General features: G+C 40.0%; 1 protein-coding gene across 1 annotated transcript; it reads right to left on the reverse strand.

Annotated features, from left to right (window-relative positions):
* Positions 1–12,449: 12,449 nt before the first annotated feature.
* On the reverse strand, positions 12,450–14,743 carry pcna (proliferating cell nuclear antigen). The gene is made up of 6 exons (XM_033971997.2): positions 14,279–14,743; positions 13,578–13,675; positions 13,429–13,496; positions 13,165–13,359; positions 12,965–13,088; positions 12,450–12,874 (listed from the first exon to the last, which is right to left on the reverse strand). The coding sequence occupies exons 1-6, from the start codon at positions 14,497–14,499 to the stop codon at positions 12,798–12,800; spliced, it is 783 nt and encodes a 260-aa protein (XP_033827888.1). The 5' UTR covers positions 14,500–14,743; the 3' UTR covers positions 12,450–12,797.
* Positions 14,744–15,511: the final 768 nt, after the last annotated feature.

Below are 15,511 nucleotides of genomic sequence, written 5' to 3' on the forward strand. Positions count from 1 at the left end.
AGACAGCCTGCTGCAGTTAAATTCATTTCAAAACCAATGAGGCACAATCCAACAAACACTGCGTCCATTTTCTTTGAGTAAACCTTCTTTTTCGATTTCTTCTTAATGTGCTTACCTCATTATTGCCACTCAAGCCAGCAAACGTTGTGCAGTTTGTGGCTAATTAGAAGCATATAGGCTATAGTCTACAGCAGGTTTAATGTGTAGAGAATAGAAAATTAAGGGACTGGCAAGTTCATTGTCATCTCTTATTATATGTATCAATGGTGAAAATGTTAAGGAGCCCAGTCTATTTGGTCAGTGATTTCCTATGATTTACTTAGTTAAATGAAATTGAAAGCTGTTGCTTCCATAACGAAACCACAGCTGCATTTGAATGATGCAACCAGTGATGCTAAAATCCCAAGAGGAAACAACTGATTTCAAAGAAAACATCTACACAAAAGCAGTTTTGCAGAACGCGGTTCTCCTCATTGGTTTGTTGTGCAGTTAAATGGCCCCATTTTAGAAAAAATCACTTAATTCAGTCTGCAGAGAAGTGTGTTTGATGTATTTTATGACATAAATGTGGTGGAGAGGGGCAGGTAATGCTTTAGTCCTTTAATTCTTTTCATCCTCTCCTCTCTATGCTCTGTGCGGCTGGTTAAAGCATTTCCAGAGACACGCGTTACCTTACATGCATGTCATTGTCATGAGAGTAAGTGATAGAGAAATGCAATTAAGGCTGTGCTGGAGCAAGAGGATCAATTTCGTCGACCTTGTCTCTTAACACTGCCCTGGGCACAGAAGGGGGGACACTGTACTGGGACTTTAAGCAATCAGGCCAGGGTGAGCCTCCTCAGACATCACGCTGATTATATAATGAATAGCCAAGAAATGTAATGTTTGCCCACTGGACAAATGAGGAAAGACCATCTGTCGAATTAACTGTGCATTCCCTCTGGTCTAAACAGTTGGATTCATGCTGCAGTTGTACACCAGATACAGGTGGTGCAGAAAAAACAACACTGAATGGAGACTTGACCCCACAGTTACGCTGGTTATCTTGTGTAAAAGGATCGCCTGCAGCCACTAACATACTATTTGTACACAGCATGTTCCTCAGTAAATTATTCATGCTTTCCTTTTAGAACATCACACTTACTGCACACTCACAGCATCTAACCTAATATGTTTATCATTCTTCACAACTGTTGCTCACAGCATCTGGATGAGGAAGAAACAAAACTATTTACTTCAGATGAAATGATAACAGCCCATTACAGAAGTTAAAAGGTCAAGGTTCACCTCAATAGTGATTTAATATAATGTATTCCTTTGCGTAAAATCTGAAGTCAGCCGTTTCCTCTGTGACTGCCTCTGGTCTTGGTTTGCTCCTCCACACGTTTCTCCACACCGCCTCATGTAAAAACCTCCTCCCTTGTGACACTGGCTTGTTGGAACAGAGCACAGACAGTCATGCATAATATGTTCACAGCTGACACAACACAAATAATTGCACGGTATAATGGTGCATTGAAATGACCATTGAACAAACAAAAAAAACAGCCAATTAGTGTGAGGCTGAACGAGCACGCAATCGCATCTGGTGCCTGTAGCGCTGAGGGGACAAATATTCAAACGTTGCTATATTTAGCTCCTGTTTTAGTGACTAACTCAACACAAATCATTTTAACACAAACTCACCACCCCCCAACCTTTAAGGATTTACTATCTACTGCTTTTTGGTCTCATAAGGTTGATATTTATAATTCAATCAAGCGTAGTTACTCAGTTTGGAGATGGAGCCAGTCCCAAGAGAGGGTTGACTCAAGAAGTGAATCAGGTGCTGAAATACAGTAGATAACAAGCGACTTCACTGCAAGGCTGAACTGAAAATAAAGTATTGATTTACAATTTGCCTACATTTTAAAGTGCACATTTCAAATTTGTGCAGGAGCAATGATATTTGGGAGCAGACTGAAGTAGCACTGGTGAAATAAAACAAGAATTACATGCATTTCAGGACACATTTGTCGAGATCTAAACCACAGTGTGATTTATAACAAATAAAGCAGGATTTTAATTACAGAGGACATTCTGTTTTACAATTGCAGCCACTCAATGTGATTTTGATCTTTCTTCTTTCCAATGAGAGCACTTGAGTCTCTTTTTCGTGATCGCTCTGTTTAAAATACAATAAAAGCAGAAAAACAAACAAAACAAACAAGTATACGAGTCCATATAAAACATTAAAAACAGGTGCAAGTGTGTGGATAAAAGTTTATTACCAGATTATTAAATTGTGATTGTGTTAGCAACGTTTCCAGTTTTGCTTTTCCTTGGAGTATGTTCCATTTTTGTAAAGCAAAACAACTGAAAACCTCTTTCCCGTCTCAGTTTTGGTGCGGCTAGTTCTGATTTTGCAGCACTAATTCACAGTATACAAAAAGGTCAATATTTCTCGTATTAAGCTTTTCTTTTACCAGTGAAACCCGGCCACCCTCCTCACGCATTGTCCAAATTCAATACACCGTCATCAAAGAGGGAGGATCAGAGTAATCACAGGGAAAAGCTTGAACTGGCAAACACTTGGTCTAAAGGTCCTTCCCCCTGGGATCGTACAGCTCCAGTAGAATGAACAGCACTATTTAATCTCCAGGGATATCAGCTGGAGCATCAGGATGGTGGCTTTGTCCAAGGACATCCACTCAGTCTGCTCAAAGCCAGCGATAGCATCAGACACACAGAAATGCCCGGGAGGAGATACAGATGTGGAGACAAAACTGGGCTTCCGCCGGGAGAGATAGTTCCCATAAGAATCTGTGTACAGAAAACTGATTACTCCTTCAGATCAGTGCAGTTTATTTAAGATGTGCTCTTCTAATTGTACACGGTGGGACGTACGGAGCACAGAGCAACAGCACAAACATCTCAGCTACTGTTAGACCTGTCATGACAACACCTTTTCAAGCACAATATATATTGATATAAATATTGTGATAAACGGTAATGTTGAAAATACTTGATGCCACTATTTGAGATGTCTGAAATAAATAAACCATTTTAAAATAGACTGTTACATTAAAAAACAAGAGCTGCAACAAATAAACAGCAGAAAGTACCAATAATTAGCCCTAAAAGCGACTTATTCAATCCTATACAGCTCAAATATTATTGTATTATGACAAAAATACGCCAAATATTCCAACTTTTGCAAAGAAAAATTACTCATAATAAATATTGAGGTACAAAATATATTGTTCCAGCTTTCATATATTAAACAATAAGTTGACATAGTGATTATCATGACAGGCCTAGATATTGGTCCTCCCAGAAGATACTTTTCAGCTTATTTTCATTTTTTTTATTCTATTAAATACAATAATGGAAAGAGAAAAAACTTGATGTAAAAATATACAACAAATGTGCCTGTTTTATGTAATTTATATACATGCAATATAATATTATTTTATGTGCGCAAATGATTTTAAGAAGAGCTTTTTACAGTAGATTTTAAAAACTCTGCCTCTGAACAGACTTTACTTTATGATTTAAAGCCTGAACAAAGATGCGGTGGCTCAGCGAAACCTAAAAGCACATCAGAATAAGTTTATTGCCAATGTCAGTGAACAAAATGAACAAACTGGGAACGTGCGTCAATGTTATGGTGCAACATAAAACAAAGAATAATAACTCTGCTAAAATAAAAATAAGAGCATGCATTAAAGTAAATGACAGATTCACTGTACTGACCTGTCCTTTTCTGACCCGACTGTGACCCTTCACTTTGAATATGTTTTATTATACTTTAATGGAAAGATGTTGGACACTTTTGCTTTATGGCATTAATGTTTAATAAACCTTTTTAAAAATACATATAGACTGCTTTACAAGTTGAATAAATGCATAGAACATGAGACTCAATTAAATTTAAATTAACACATTATAATAACTACACTCCTGATAAAGCATGAATAAAAAGAACAAATGTATTTTTAAGAATGATTCAGGCTCATTTCCACCTTAATTAATACCCAAACATTTGTGTAATCCCTCAGTTGTCCAGGAATGATCCATAGTAAATGATCCATAGTTACATTTTTCTTTTACTATAACAACCTAAACCAAACCCTCTTAATAAACCATTTGCTCATTATTAATTAAATCCTTGTTCATGTTTTCTGAAGAAGTAGTTAACATAAAGTGATACCCAACAAATACAGCCTATGCATAAAAACTAACATCCAGTTGTATAATATTTCCGCAGCTCTGGTTATATTTGTATCAGTACTATATGGTATTTGAAAGTGGATCTTACATTGATTTATGGCTTGACACTTTGAACGGGAGGTAGAGGTTATAGGAGAGGACATCATCAGACTTTGTAAAACCGTGTCTATATCTCAGCGCAGAATGGAAATCCCCAAGGAAGAACTCCCACAGCCGGTAATTTGTCTTCACCTTTAAAGACATACAGAAATAACACACATTCTATTAAACAAGCACCAAAATACACACTCATTCACACACAACGACTGCAGCAGGAGTAATTCACCGCTTGCAAGGATTTCATGTTTCTATGGAGAAGAATGGCTATTTTTAGAAAGGGTATAAATAGCTCCTATCTGTAGCTCCGGTGCTTGCATTCATGTCTGATTGTAGCCAGCAGCATTTACTGTATGGTATTATTGCCCTTTTCAGGTTTTCTGCCCTTCAGCACTTGTACGTTTAAATATAAAATAAAAAGAATTAAACCAAATCAGATGACAGGTACACGCCTCCTCTTTTTTAGCAATGTTGATGGTGTGTTAGTGCATTGTGTGTGTCTTTTTAAATCATAAAATAGAGTAAAAACAATAAAAACATAGGGGAAAAATAAAAATAGACACTAGTAGTAAAGTAAAATGTACCTTTCTGACATGATTGCTGAGCTCTAACAGTAAAAGAAAACAAATATTCAAAAGTTTTATTACGAAAACTTTCACAGCATTCAAAAGATAGAATATTTCGCTGCAAATTGTTAAATACCATGGCAACACTGCACATTATCGATTACTCTAAAACCTCTGAAACACACACATAAGTCCAGCTAGTGCAAAGAGGCGCAAAATAAGTGCAAAGTATCGAGAGCATTTGTTTTCATTTGTCTCATTAGAGGCGAAACAACAGGCCACTGCTGAAGCACATTTGGTCTTGAGGCTGGAGGAGTGGACACAAAGCACAGACATATTGTGTGACTTACAGTGGAGGCAGGGGGTGAAGCCAGGAGCAACTTTGTAGCCGTGGAAACAGTTGCTAAGTAGCACATGCATTCTGGGACACGGGAGGACGATGTTTGGTACAGGACAAGCCCAAATTAGTTAATCAAAATCGTCTTGTTTTTTTGTTTTCTTCAAACTTGTATACTCGCTTTAAAACGACAGTAAAGCTGCAGCTGTGAATAGTTTAGAATAGTAGGACTAAGACGTAGGCCTACTGCATGAGGAGCCCAAAAAAATCAAACAAATCCTTATCAATTTAACACAGACTTATCACAAGCAAGCAACTATTTTATGCAACTGATGTCCTGTCGCTCACAAAGGTTTTTATTCTGCATTCTTCTGTTTTTACTGGTAATTTTATGATGATTATTTGTGATTATTTATGTTTTGATTTGTGTGATTTTAATGTCTTTCTTATTCTGTAAAGCACTTTGAATTATTTTGTGTACGAATTGTGCTGTACAAATAAACTTGCTTCGATTTGCCACAATCTATGATAAGGTTGAGGTAGTGAGTTAAGACCCTGATGTTATTTACCCCACATACCCACAGAAGTAGGTACCACTGGGAGTATATAATATATAAATACATAAATATGAAATTAAATAAGTTCACACAGAATATATATATACATGAATTTTTATACTATTACTATTATAAGTTACAAAAATCTGTATGTTTTCAGTGAATTATAAGCTTACAGAATAGGATTTTCATACTAAAAAACTAAAATAAATAATCACTGATCTTGCATCGCTACAGCCTGTTCTCCACCCAAATTCCCACACATCAAACTGCGGTGCTGTCACATGTGAGTAACACAAAATAAGGACAAAGACGGCATCCTTATTGTTATGCAAATCCATGCAGAGATGACTTGAGTACACAGAGCGCCGTTAGGAACACGCGCGTACCAGCTGTGTGCATTCAGAAATCACTGCTGAGGCTTATCTGAATCCAGCGACAGGATGAGCAGCAAGTGTTTGTGGGGAAAAAAAACAGGGAATCCCCATCACCAAACTGCCTGCACTGGGTAGCATAGCATTAGCAGTGGTCGGGATGTGGTCTGTCTTTGCCATGTGCGCCCTGCAGACTGCATCAATAATCCATGTGGGATGGTTGAGTGCTCCTGGCTTATGTAAGAGGGTGTCAGGTCTGAGAGCTGGGATGGGCCCTTCAGGAACTGTCAAGAGGAGGAGACAAGCGACACTTAATCTGGAAAAAAACAGCTTTACCTTGCAGCCCCTGTACTCTCTGAAGCCTCTGTTTTGACAATCTTCAGTGAGTAAAGGTGCGGGTAGTTGTTCCACGCCACGTTACTGCTCATGTTACCGAGACAACGCCCTCTTCTTGCCAACTACAGTGGTCCAAACCGGTAGTTCCTATGGATTGTGTATCCCTTAGGCTTTGTCTCACATTCCCAAGTGCTCCTTAAATTACAAATGCAGTGACAATTACGGCAAATATATTTTCTTAAAGGCATCCTATGTAACTTGTCAGGCGGGGGAGATTCATTTGCTAGGAACGTTCACAATATGCATTATCTAGCTTTTTTCCCCATTACAGGTGTTTTTATTTCTCCAGATATACATGTATTCTTACTGTAAGCGAGGCCACCACTCCACACATCTGACCTGTAACTGGGCCTGTTGATGTCACCTGCTTGTCTCCATGGAAATACAGAAGAAGAGATACACAGTGCATCTTTAAAGACTGAATATGTACCACAAAGAAACAGTTATACCTGCTTTGGAAACACTTGCATCTCGTTTCCCTACTGGCCAAAAAGGGATGAGTGAGAGTAACCCCTGAATCGGCTCTTAGTAAACACAACATGGTGAGAGAAAGGTGGCAAAATAGGCAGCTCGAGTGTCTCATCCCACCTCACCTTATCTTCACTGCCTTTGGAAAGCAATTTACAGGCCTGCCAGAAATGCAAGGTGCAGAAACATGTGAGTGGAGCCACATGATAACGCAGGGTTTCCAATATGTAAGAGGTTATTATCATAGACTACACACATTAAATGAAAGCAACTGCAATACAATAAGCTTCACACGGAAATGATTCAATGCTTTTCACTTATGTTGACAACCATTGTAAAAATAAATATCTATAGATCGCTTTCTGCTGCAGTTTTGGAGATTTTCTGAACCCAAAACCCAACATTCTGTAACATTTGAGAGTCAGAATAAATCATTTTGCTTCACTACTTTATCTTCCTTATTTGTCAAAAGTGCCGATATTGCGATAGAGCACGTGTATTAGCCATGAGAGCTTCATCAGACCAGAAGCAACAAAACAAGACCTGCAACACGCACTGGGGCGGTTTGCAGACGAATGTGAAGCGACTGAGGAGAGAATCAGCTCCTCCAAATGCGAGGCTGCAGTTCTCATCAGGAAAAAGGTGTCTCGCCATCTCTGGGTGAGCGGAGCGTCCCTGCCTCAAGGGGACGAGTTCAAGTGGCTTAGGGTCTTGTTCACGAGAGGGAGAAAGATGGAGAGTGAGAGTGACAGGGGGATCGGTGCAGCGTCTGCAGTGATGCGGTTATTGCACTGGACTATTGTGGTGAAAAAGGAGCTGAGTTGAAAGCCAAAGCTCTGGATTTACCGCTCAATCTATGGTCACGAGCTGTGGGCAATGACTGAAAGAATAAGACCATGGACACAAATGGTTGAAATGACTGGAGCTCGTTTAGAGATGGGAGAGAAGTTCAGTTACACAGGAGGAGCTCGGAGTAGACCTGCTGCTCCTCCACATCGAGAGGAGCAGCTGAGGGAGGTGTTCCAGGTATGTCCCACCAGGAGGAGGCCCCGTTGGAGGGACAATGTCTCTCGGCTGCCCTGGAGGAGCTGGAGGAAGTGTCTGGGGTGAGGAAAGTCTAGGATTCCCTGCTTAAATTGCTGCCTACAAACCTGCACGGATAAGTGGAAGAAAATGGGTAGATGCTTCATTAGAACAGACAAACGCAGTCTGTTAATCGAGAGGCTTAAAAAGACTAAAAGACTCAAAGAAGACATATTCAGGAGGTTCCAAACCAAGGATCCAGTGGCTCAGAGTCACAACTTAACGAGCTGTTTCGGCTTAGTTACCAAGTTGGTTTAATTAGTTTAACATTTGAAAAGACTTGAGTGGACACTTGCAGATTCATCACCAGGACTAAACAAGGACTACAACAGGACCAGGACTAAACAAGGACTACAACAGGGCCAGGGCTAAACAAGGATTACAACAGGGCCAGGGCTAAACAAGGACTAGAACAGGACCAGGACTGAACAAGGACTACAACAGGACCGGAACTAAACAAGGACTACAACAGGACCAGGACTAAACAAAGACTACAACAGGACCAGGACTAAACAAGGACTACAACAAGACCAGGACTAAACAAGGACTACAACAGGACCAGGACTAAACAAGGACTGCAACAGGACTGGGACTAAACAAGTACTACAACAGGACCGGGACTAAACAAGGACTGCAACAGGACCAGGATTAAACAAGGACTACAACAAGACCAGGACTAAACAAGGACTACAACAGGACCAGGACTAAACAAGTACTACAACAGGACCGGGACTAAACAAGGACTACAACAGGGCCAGGAGTAAACAAGGACTTATTTATTTATTTATTTATTTATAGCGGACAGTGCATGTTGACCAACAGTAACTGTTTAACATGCCAGAATTAGCCAAGAGGCTAGTATTCATCTGTTGTCCGTTGCCATGATGTACAGATGGGTCCTTGCAAATTTAAATAATTTACAGAGGACACATAGAATAAAATAAAAAATAAATGTGCATTAAACAAGGACTACAACAGGACCGGGACTAAACAAGGACTACAACAGGACCAGGACTAAACAAGGACTACAACAGGACCGGGACTAAACAAGGACTACAACAGGACTGGGTCTAAACAAGGACTACAACAGGACCGGGACTAAACAAGGACTACAACAGGACCGGGACTAAACAAGGACTACAACAGGACCGGGACTAAACACGGACTACAACAGGACCGGGACTAAACACGGACTACAACAGGACCGGGACTAAACAAGGACTACAACAAGACCAGGACTAAACAAGGACTAGAACAGGACCGGGACTAAACAAGGACTACAACAGGACCGGGACTAAACAAGGACTACAACAGGACCAGGACTAAACAAGGACTACAACAAGGCCAGGACTAAACAAGGACTACAACAGGACCAGGACTAAACAAGGACTACAACAAGACAAGGACTAAACAAGGACTGCAACAGGACCAGGACTAAACAAGGACTACAACAGGACCAGGACTAAACAAGGACTGCAACAAGACCAGGACTAAACAAGGACTAGAACAGGACCAGGACTAAACAAGGACTACAACAGGGCCAGGACTAAACAAGGACTACAACAAGACCAGGACTAAACAAGGACTACAACAGGACCAGGACTAAACAAGGACTACAACAGGACCAGGACTAAACAAGGACTACAACAGGACCGGAACTAAACAAGGACTACAACAGGACCAGGACTAAACAAGGACTACAACAAGACCGGGACTAAACAAAGACTACAACAGGACTGGGACTAAACAAGGACTACAACAGGACCGGGACTAAACAAGGACTACAACAAGACCAGGGCTAAACAAGGACTGCAACAGGACCAGGACTAAACAAGGACTACAACAGGGCCAGGAGTAAACAAGGACTACAACAAGACCAGGACTAAACAAGGACTAGAACAGGACCGGGACTAAACAAGGACTACAACAGGACCGGGACTAAACAAGGACTGCAACAGGACCAACGCACAATAAAATACTTTCAATGTGCAGTGATGAGGCAGAACATGATATTATTTTACAAATCATAATACACGAGTGTTATTTTATTGTCAAACTGTAGTAAAGACAAATATGAATAAAACCTTGAATAAAAATGAGGTCATGACATAAAAAGTTCCATTATGTTTGAGAAACTACATAGAAAACTTTTTTAATATGACAAGTCTGCTCTTTCTCCCAGACAACAGATTTTTCACGGCTCCCACAGGTTGGCCACAGAACTGAAAAGGACAAATGAAATATCACCTCTGTTCAAAACATATTGCACTGTCTACTGTTGGTGACTGAAATGGCTGAAGACAACTCCCATTAGGTATTACAAATTATGAAATATGATTATCCAAGAGTGATTGTCAGACTAAATCCTCTTTGCTTGCTGCATGGCACGGGCTCATTACAGATGAAACCTTTGAAGAGATGATATTTCAAAAGAGTGCAGGATTACAGTGGAGGCCAATCTACTGCAAAGATTATATAATCTGTGCTTTCTATGCTCTGTCACTAGACTGTCAGCAGCAGCAAGCCGCTAAGAACAAAGTCATCTTTTACCAAGTTGGCCTAAGCCCTAAGGGGGAGGCAAGTTTGCTTTGTGACAGGACAGTTTTGTGGGGATGGGGTGGAGATTTGCTTTTGATGGAGGTTTAGATCTCTGTTGGGAACAATCATATTTCCTATCATATTGCCAAGAGGGCATAGATTTGTCCTGAGGGACCGGATGGTGTCTGCAACTGAAAGCAAATATGTCTTTGGAGCAGGAGCCATAGAATCTGATTGGCCACTCCACTCAATAAGACTGAAACAGTATATTTGAGAATGTGACTAAATATGCGACTAAATCATAGCGTAAAGGAAAATGGTCATGACACCCTTATGATGACTTGGCATTCTCAAAAATAAATAAGTAAACCGTTGAATGAAAACATGTTAAATGTTTAAATCTTAAACCTTAATAATGACTGTAGACTGATAGCTTTTTGATTTTGTTTGGCAAAGAGTGTCTGTAGTGAGCGTGAGACTATATAATTAATACAGTGTGCTGTGTACACTAGACAGGACTTTAGAACCAGATGTGGCAGCCAATCAGATTAAAGCTGTGAGTGGATTAAAACTGTCTGACTGCACTGCTGCACGCACTTCATTCACATTAAAGTCATGTGAATGTGTATCATATGTATATTTTAGATACAGAAACAACATCATACACACAGTTATTGCCTTTGTTGACTGACCTGCACAGAGCCCTGAAGCTGAGCGAGGGCATCATCATCCTCATCCTCCTCCTCCTCCTCATCATCATAATCATCATCCAAACTACATGCGCCCTCTCTGACGTAACTCTCCTCTGAGCCAAAAGCATCCACAAATCCCTCGAATTCAGTCCAACCTTCATTACCAGTTCTCTGTAAAAAGAGTTTAGTGACAGGACCAAGGTAGAAATACAAAAGAGAGCAACCTCAAAAGTTCACTATGTAACTTTTCTGGTGGAGGGTGCTCCCTGCTGTCTCCATGGAGTTATTGCTTTGCCTGAAATGTTCCACAGTATGGTGTTAAACTTACCCTTTTCATTCAGTTAAATATGTTTTTATGGCTAATTTACCTTAGATAACATGCTTTGTTACACGTGTTGTAACATGTGACTGACTGCACCACCTGTTTGTCTCCATAGAAACAGAGACAGGTTTAATGCCACACTGGAACATACTAGACAAAGCAATAACACTCCACCAGGCATGTTACATGGTGCACCTTTAATCAATTCACCAAAATGAATAGGTTATTTTAATAGATCCATGGAGTCTCTAAACTCACTTGTAAACAGTGATACACGAGCATTAACCTGCACTGCCCCCTAGAGGACATTTGGATCAGGGTATTCCACTGCTCTAAACCTTGACTGTATCTTTGTTCATCAGCAGAAAAAGTAAATAGGCCTATTCTTTTATGTGGGCTCATTTTGATTAGTCCCAAGAGGAGCTTCCTGCAGATCCGCTCAAAGCACTATATTATTTCTGTATTCATATTATTTCTACAGCCTAGTATATTGTACAAGACTTATTTGCTTCAATGACAAGACTGCATTACCTTCTTGGTCAGTTCTTTTGTTAGATCTCAGAGCGTATTTTGCACGTGTTTACGTGTCAAATGAACGAGTCCTGCGCCGTCAACGCTTCTGCACAACCAGCAGTTTATTTTTCAACCACCAGATGGCGTATTAGAAAAGAACACAATGTCAATATTGTTAGAAGTGTGTTATACACCTTGAAGAGCCATCTACCCATCAACTCCTTCATTTGCCTTATTTTTAGTTGGACAATTCTGAAATATTAATATGGGCCCAATATGCTCATACAGTCGCCAGTAAATTGTAAACAAGTTAAATCATTTATTTGACTGAATCATTGGGTACAAAACATTTGTGTAGAGTCAAGACCAAGAAAATATATACAAATGGTTTTATCTACAGGAAGGAATGGATACTTGAAATATGTTTATCAAATTACCAACCAATAGAGACCAAAGTGGAGAGAACAAGTGCCAAATTTGCCCCAGTGCTGAGCGGATTAAAAAAACTGATGTTTTAAGCCACTGATTTCTATGAATGCTTCTTTGTGGACAGCTGAGCAGCCTTGTAGTCATTGTTTGCTTTCCACTTGGGCAAGTGCCAGGTGAGTTTTCCACAATTATCTGTTAGTCCATTATGCACCACTTAAGACGCCTCTTCGTCAATCTTTGGGGCCAAGTAGTATTTGACATGTCCCATGTCAGCAATCTTGTATTCAACCACTGTGTGAAGAGATGGAGACTTGTTAATCAAATGAAAAAACAGCAAGTATTAAAAAGTATAACTTGGAGCTATTATGAAAAAACAGTTACCTAGAGGGATGTCAGCGGACATACTGAGTGTGACAGTCTTTGATAGGGGAGTAGCCTTGGTGAAGAAGTTGAGGTAGTTGAGGGCAAAGATTAGCTGCACAGGCTCATTCATTTCAATTGTGACCTAAAACCCCAAACAAATTAGGTTTTATTTCGATGAACCATGTTTCGCTGTAAAAAATAAGTGTTAAACTACATACTGCTTCATCCTCTTTGTCAACACTGCTGGTCTGGGAAAGCTTGACGTTTCCAGTGCCCAACTCTCCAGAGGCAGAGAACTTGACTCCATCCTTGGCACAGGAGATCATGACGGCGTCGCCAATCTGGGACAAGTCTCGGCAGATGCGAGCAAACTCTCCAGATGGCATCTTCACTACACAGCTGTACTCTTGCTCCTAAAAACAAAGTGTCAGTGAACCACAGACCAAAATCAGGAAAACTATTTTTGAAAGAAAAATGCTTACAGGGATTCCAAGCTGTTCTACGTCAAGGTCCATCAGTTTCATCTCATAATCTGAAACTTTCTCCTGATCTGAGGAGTAAACAACATAGTTCAGTGAGTGCATGGCCCAGAACATAACACTTATTATTGTTGATAAATTGTAAAACCTACTAAGTGTCTCAAAGACCAGGGCGAGTGTGTCTGCATTGTCCTCTGCTCTGAGTGTGATAATATCTTCATTTCCTGCACACTTCAGGATCTTTGACATACTGTAGAGAAATGACATGGATCAAGTTGGTGCAAAATAGTACGTTCAAGCAGTGCAGGCAATAATAAAAATTAAATAGGAGTGCAACAGTACCCAGCCATAAAAGCAACCAATTTTTGAGTGGTTTTGCATTTTTAAAAAAGTATAATGCTATAATGTTGAGCTTTATAGACAAAGTCACAATTAAACAAGGAGTGGAAGAAACAAACAAATTCCCGGGTAAACTACATTTCCCGCCAATCCTCCACATCCGCGTGGTTTGGCGCTCAGATGACGTCAGCGCGTACGAAAAAAAAAAAAAAGGCTGTATGGATTTTACGGTTTTATAACTTAATAACTAATACATGGCACGAATGTCCAGATACAATTTAGGATTCCACTCCAAATTTAGTTAATAATTTTCAAACATGATCTCTAAGTGCAACAAAGACATGCCCGGGCAAATTCACCAAGATGGCCACTGTCCAACTTTTGCATAACGACTCCTCCATCATTAGAAATAACCTGTATCTGCATTGTTATTGTGCTGTAATTGCCACCACAAATACATGAAATCTTAAAGGCTTTCCTGGCATTAGTCCCCAGTTTGAGCACTTGCACCCACCTGCTAAGATTGACCCCCATCGCCAGGTTTCGGTCGCAGCGGTAGGAGTCAAACCCGTCGCTCCTCAGGGTGAGCTGGACCAAGGAGACGTGAGACGAGTCCATGCTCTGGAGGGAGATCCCAGACGAGCTGACATCCCAGCAGGCCTCTGTGATCAGATCCTTCAGAGCCTCCAGCACCTTCTTCAAGATAGAGCCCTGGACCAAGCGAGCCTCAAACATGGTTCCTGTTGTTGTTGTAGTTTCACAGCTGCGTAGGTTCTGTAAGTTATGTCTTTAGCTCCCGTCTAGGTGGCTAAAGTATTCGTTTAAGATTAGAGATGGTCACAAAAAGACAGGCTTTGTGTCCAAGGACTGACGACAAGTGCTCTGGCTGGAACCCGACCCCGCACAAAAAGGTTTGTGTAGAAAGCGCGCGCTCACGTCTGGTTTTAATGACTCGTGCTGCTACGTCACTTCCGTATCCGAAAAAAAAAAAAAAAAAAAAAAAAAAAAAAGCAGCTTTTTCTTCTCTTTTTTTAATAATACGAATCTATGGAAGCCTATGTATGGAATATGGAAGCCTATGGAAGCCCGTTTCCGCCATGAAAAAAAAAAATAAAAGCTCCACAGAAAGTCGAAATTACGAGTTTTAAACTCGTAATTAGGAGTTTAAAACTCGTAATTAGGACTTTTAAAACTACTAATTATGAGTTTAAAACTCGTAATTATGAGTTTTAAAACTACTAATTATGAGTTTAAAACTCGTAATTAGGACTTTTAAAACTACTAATTATGAGTTTAAAACTCGTAATTAGGACTTTTAAAAGTATGAATTATGAGTTTATAACTCGTAATTTTGGGAATGTAACATTTACAAAAAGTGAACCTTATCAATTTTGATTAAATGAATTTGGTATTTTAATAATTTCCTCAATAAACCAGCGGGGTTGTGACCAGCTGGCACTCTGCTCAGACCAGGAAAACGAGCGCTCACAGACACAGAGCACAGCTCATGAGTGGTCAGAACAGCACTCAGGGCCCACTGATTTGTTCAAGACGCCAGAAACTTTACTGGAGCTTAATTTATTCATTTTTTAAAAGTATGTAGGTGATAAACATAACAGTCCTCCTCCTGTCTCCTCTGCTCTGTACACTCTGTGCTACAAGCTCAATTAAGACTTTAAAAGTTCTAATTACGAGTTTTAAACTCATAATTAGTAGTTTTAAAACTCATAATTACGAGTTTTAAACT

Source organism: Periophthalmus magnuspinnatus, chromosome 9 (assembly GCF_009829125.3).
Source record: "Periophthalmus magnuspinnatus isolate fPerMag1 chromosome 9, fPerMag1.2.pri, whole genome shotgun sequence".
NCBI lineage: Eukaryota > Metazoa > Chordata > Actinopteri > Gobiiformes > Gobiidae > Periophthalmus > Periophthalmus magnuspinnatus.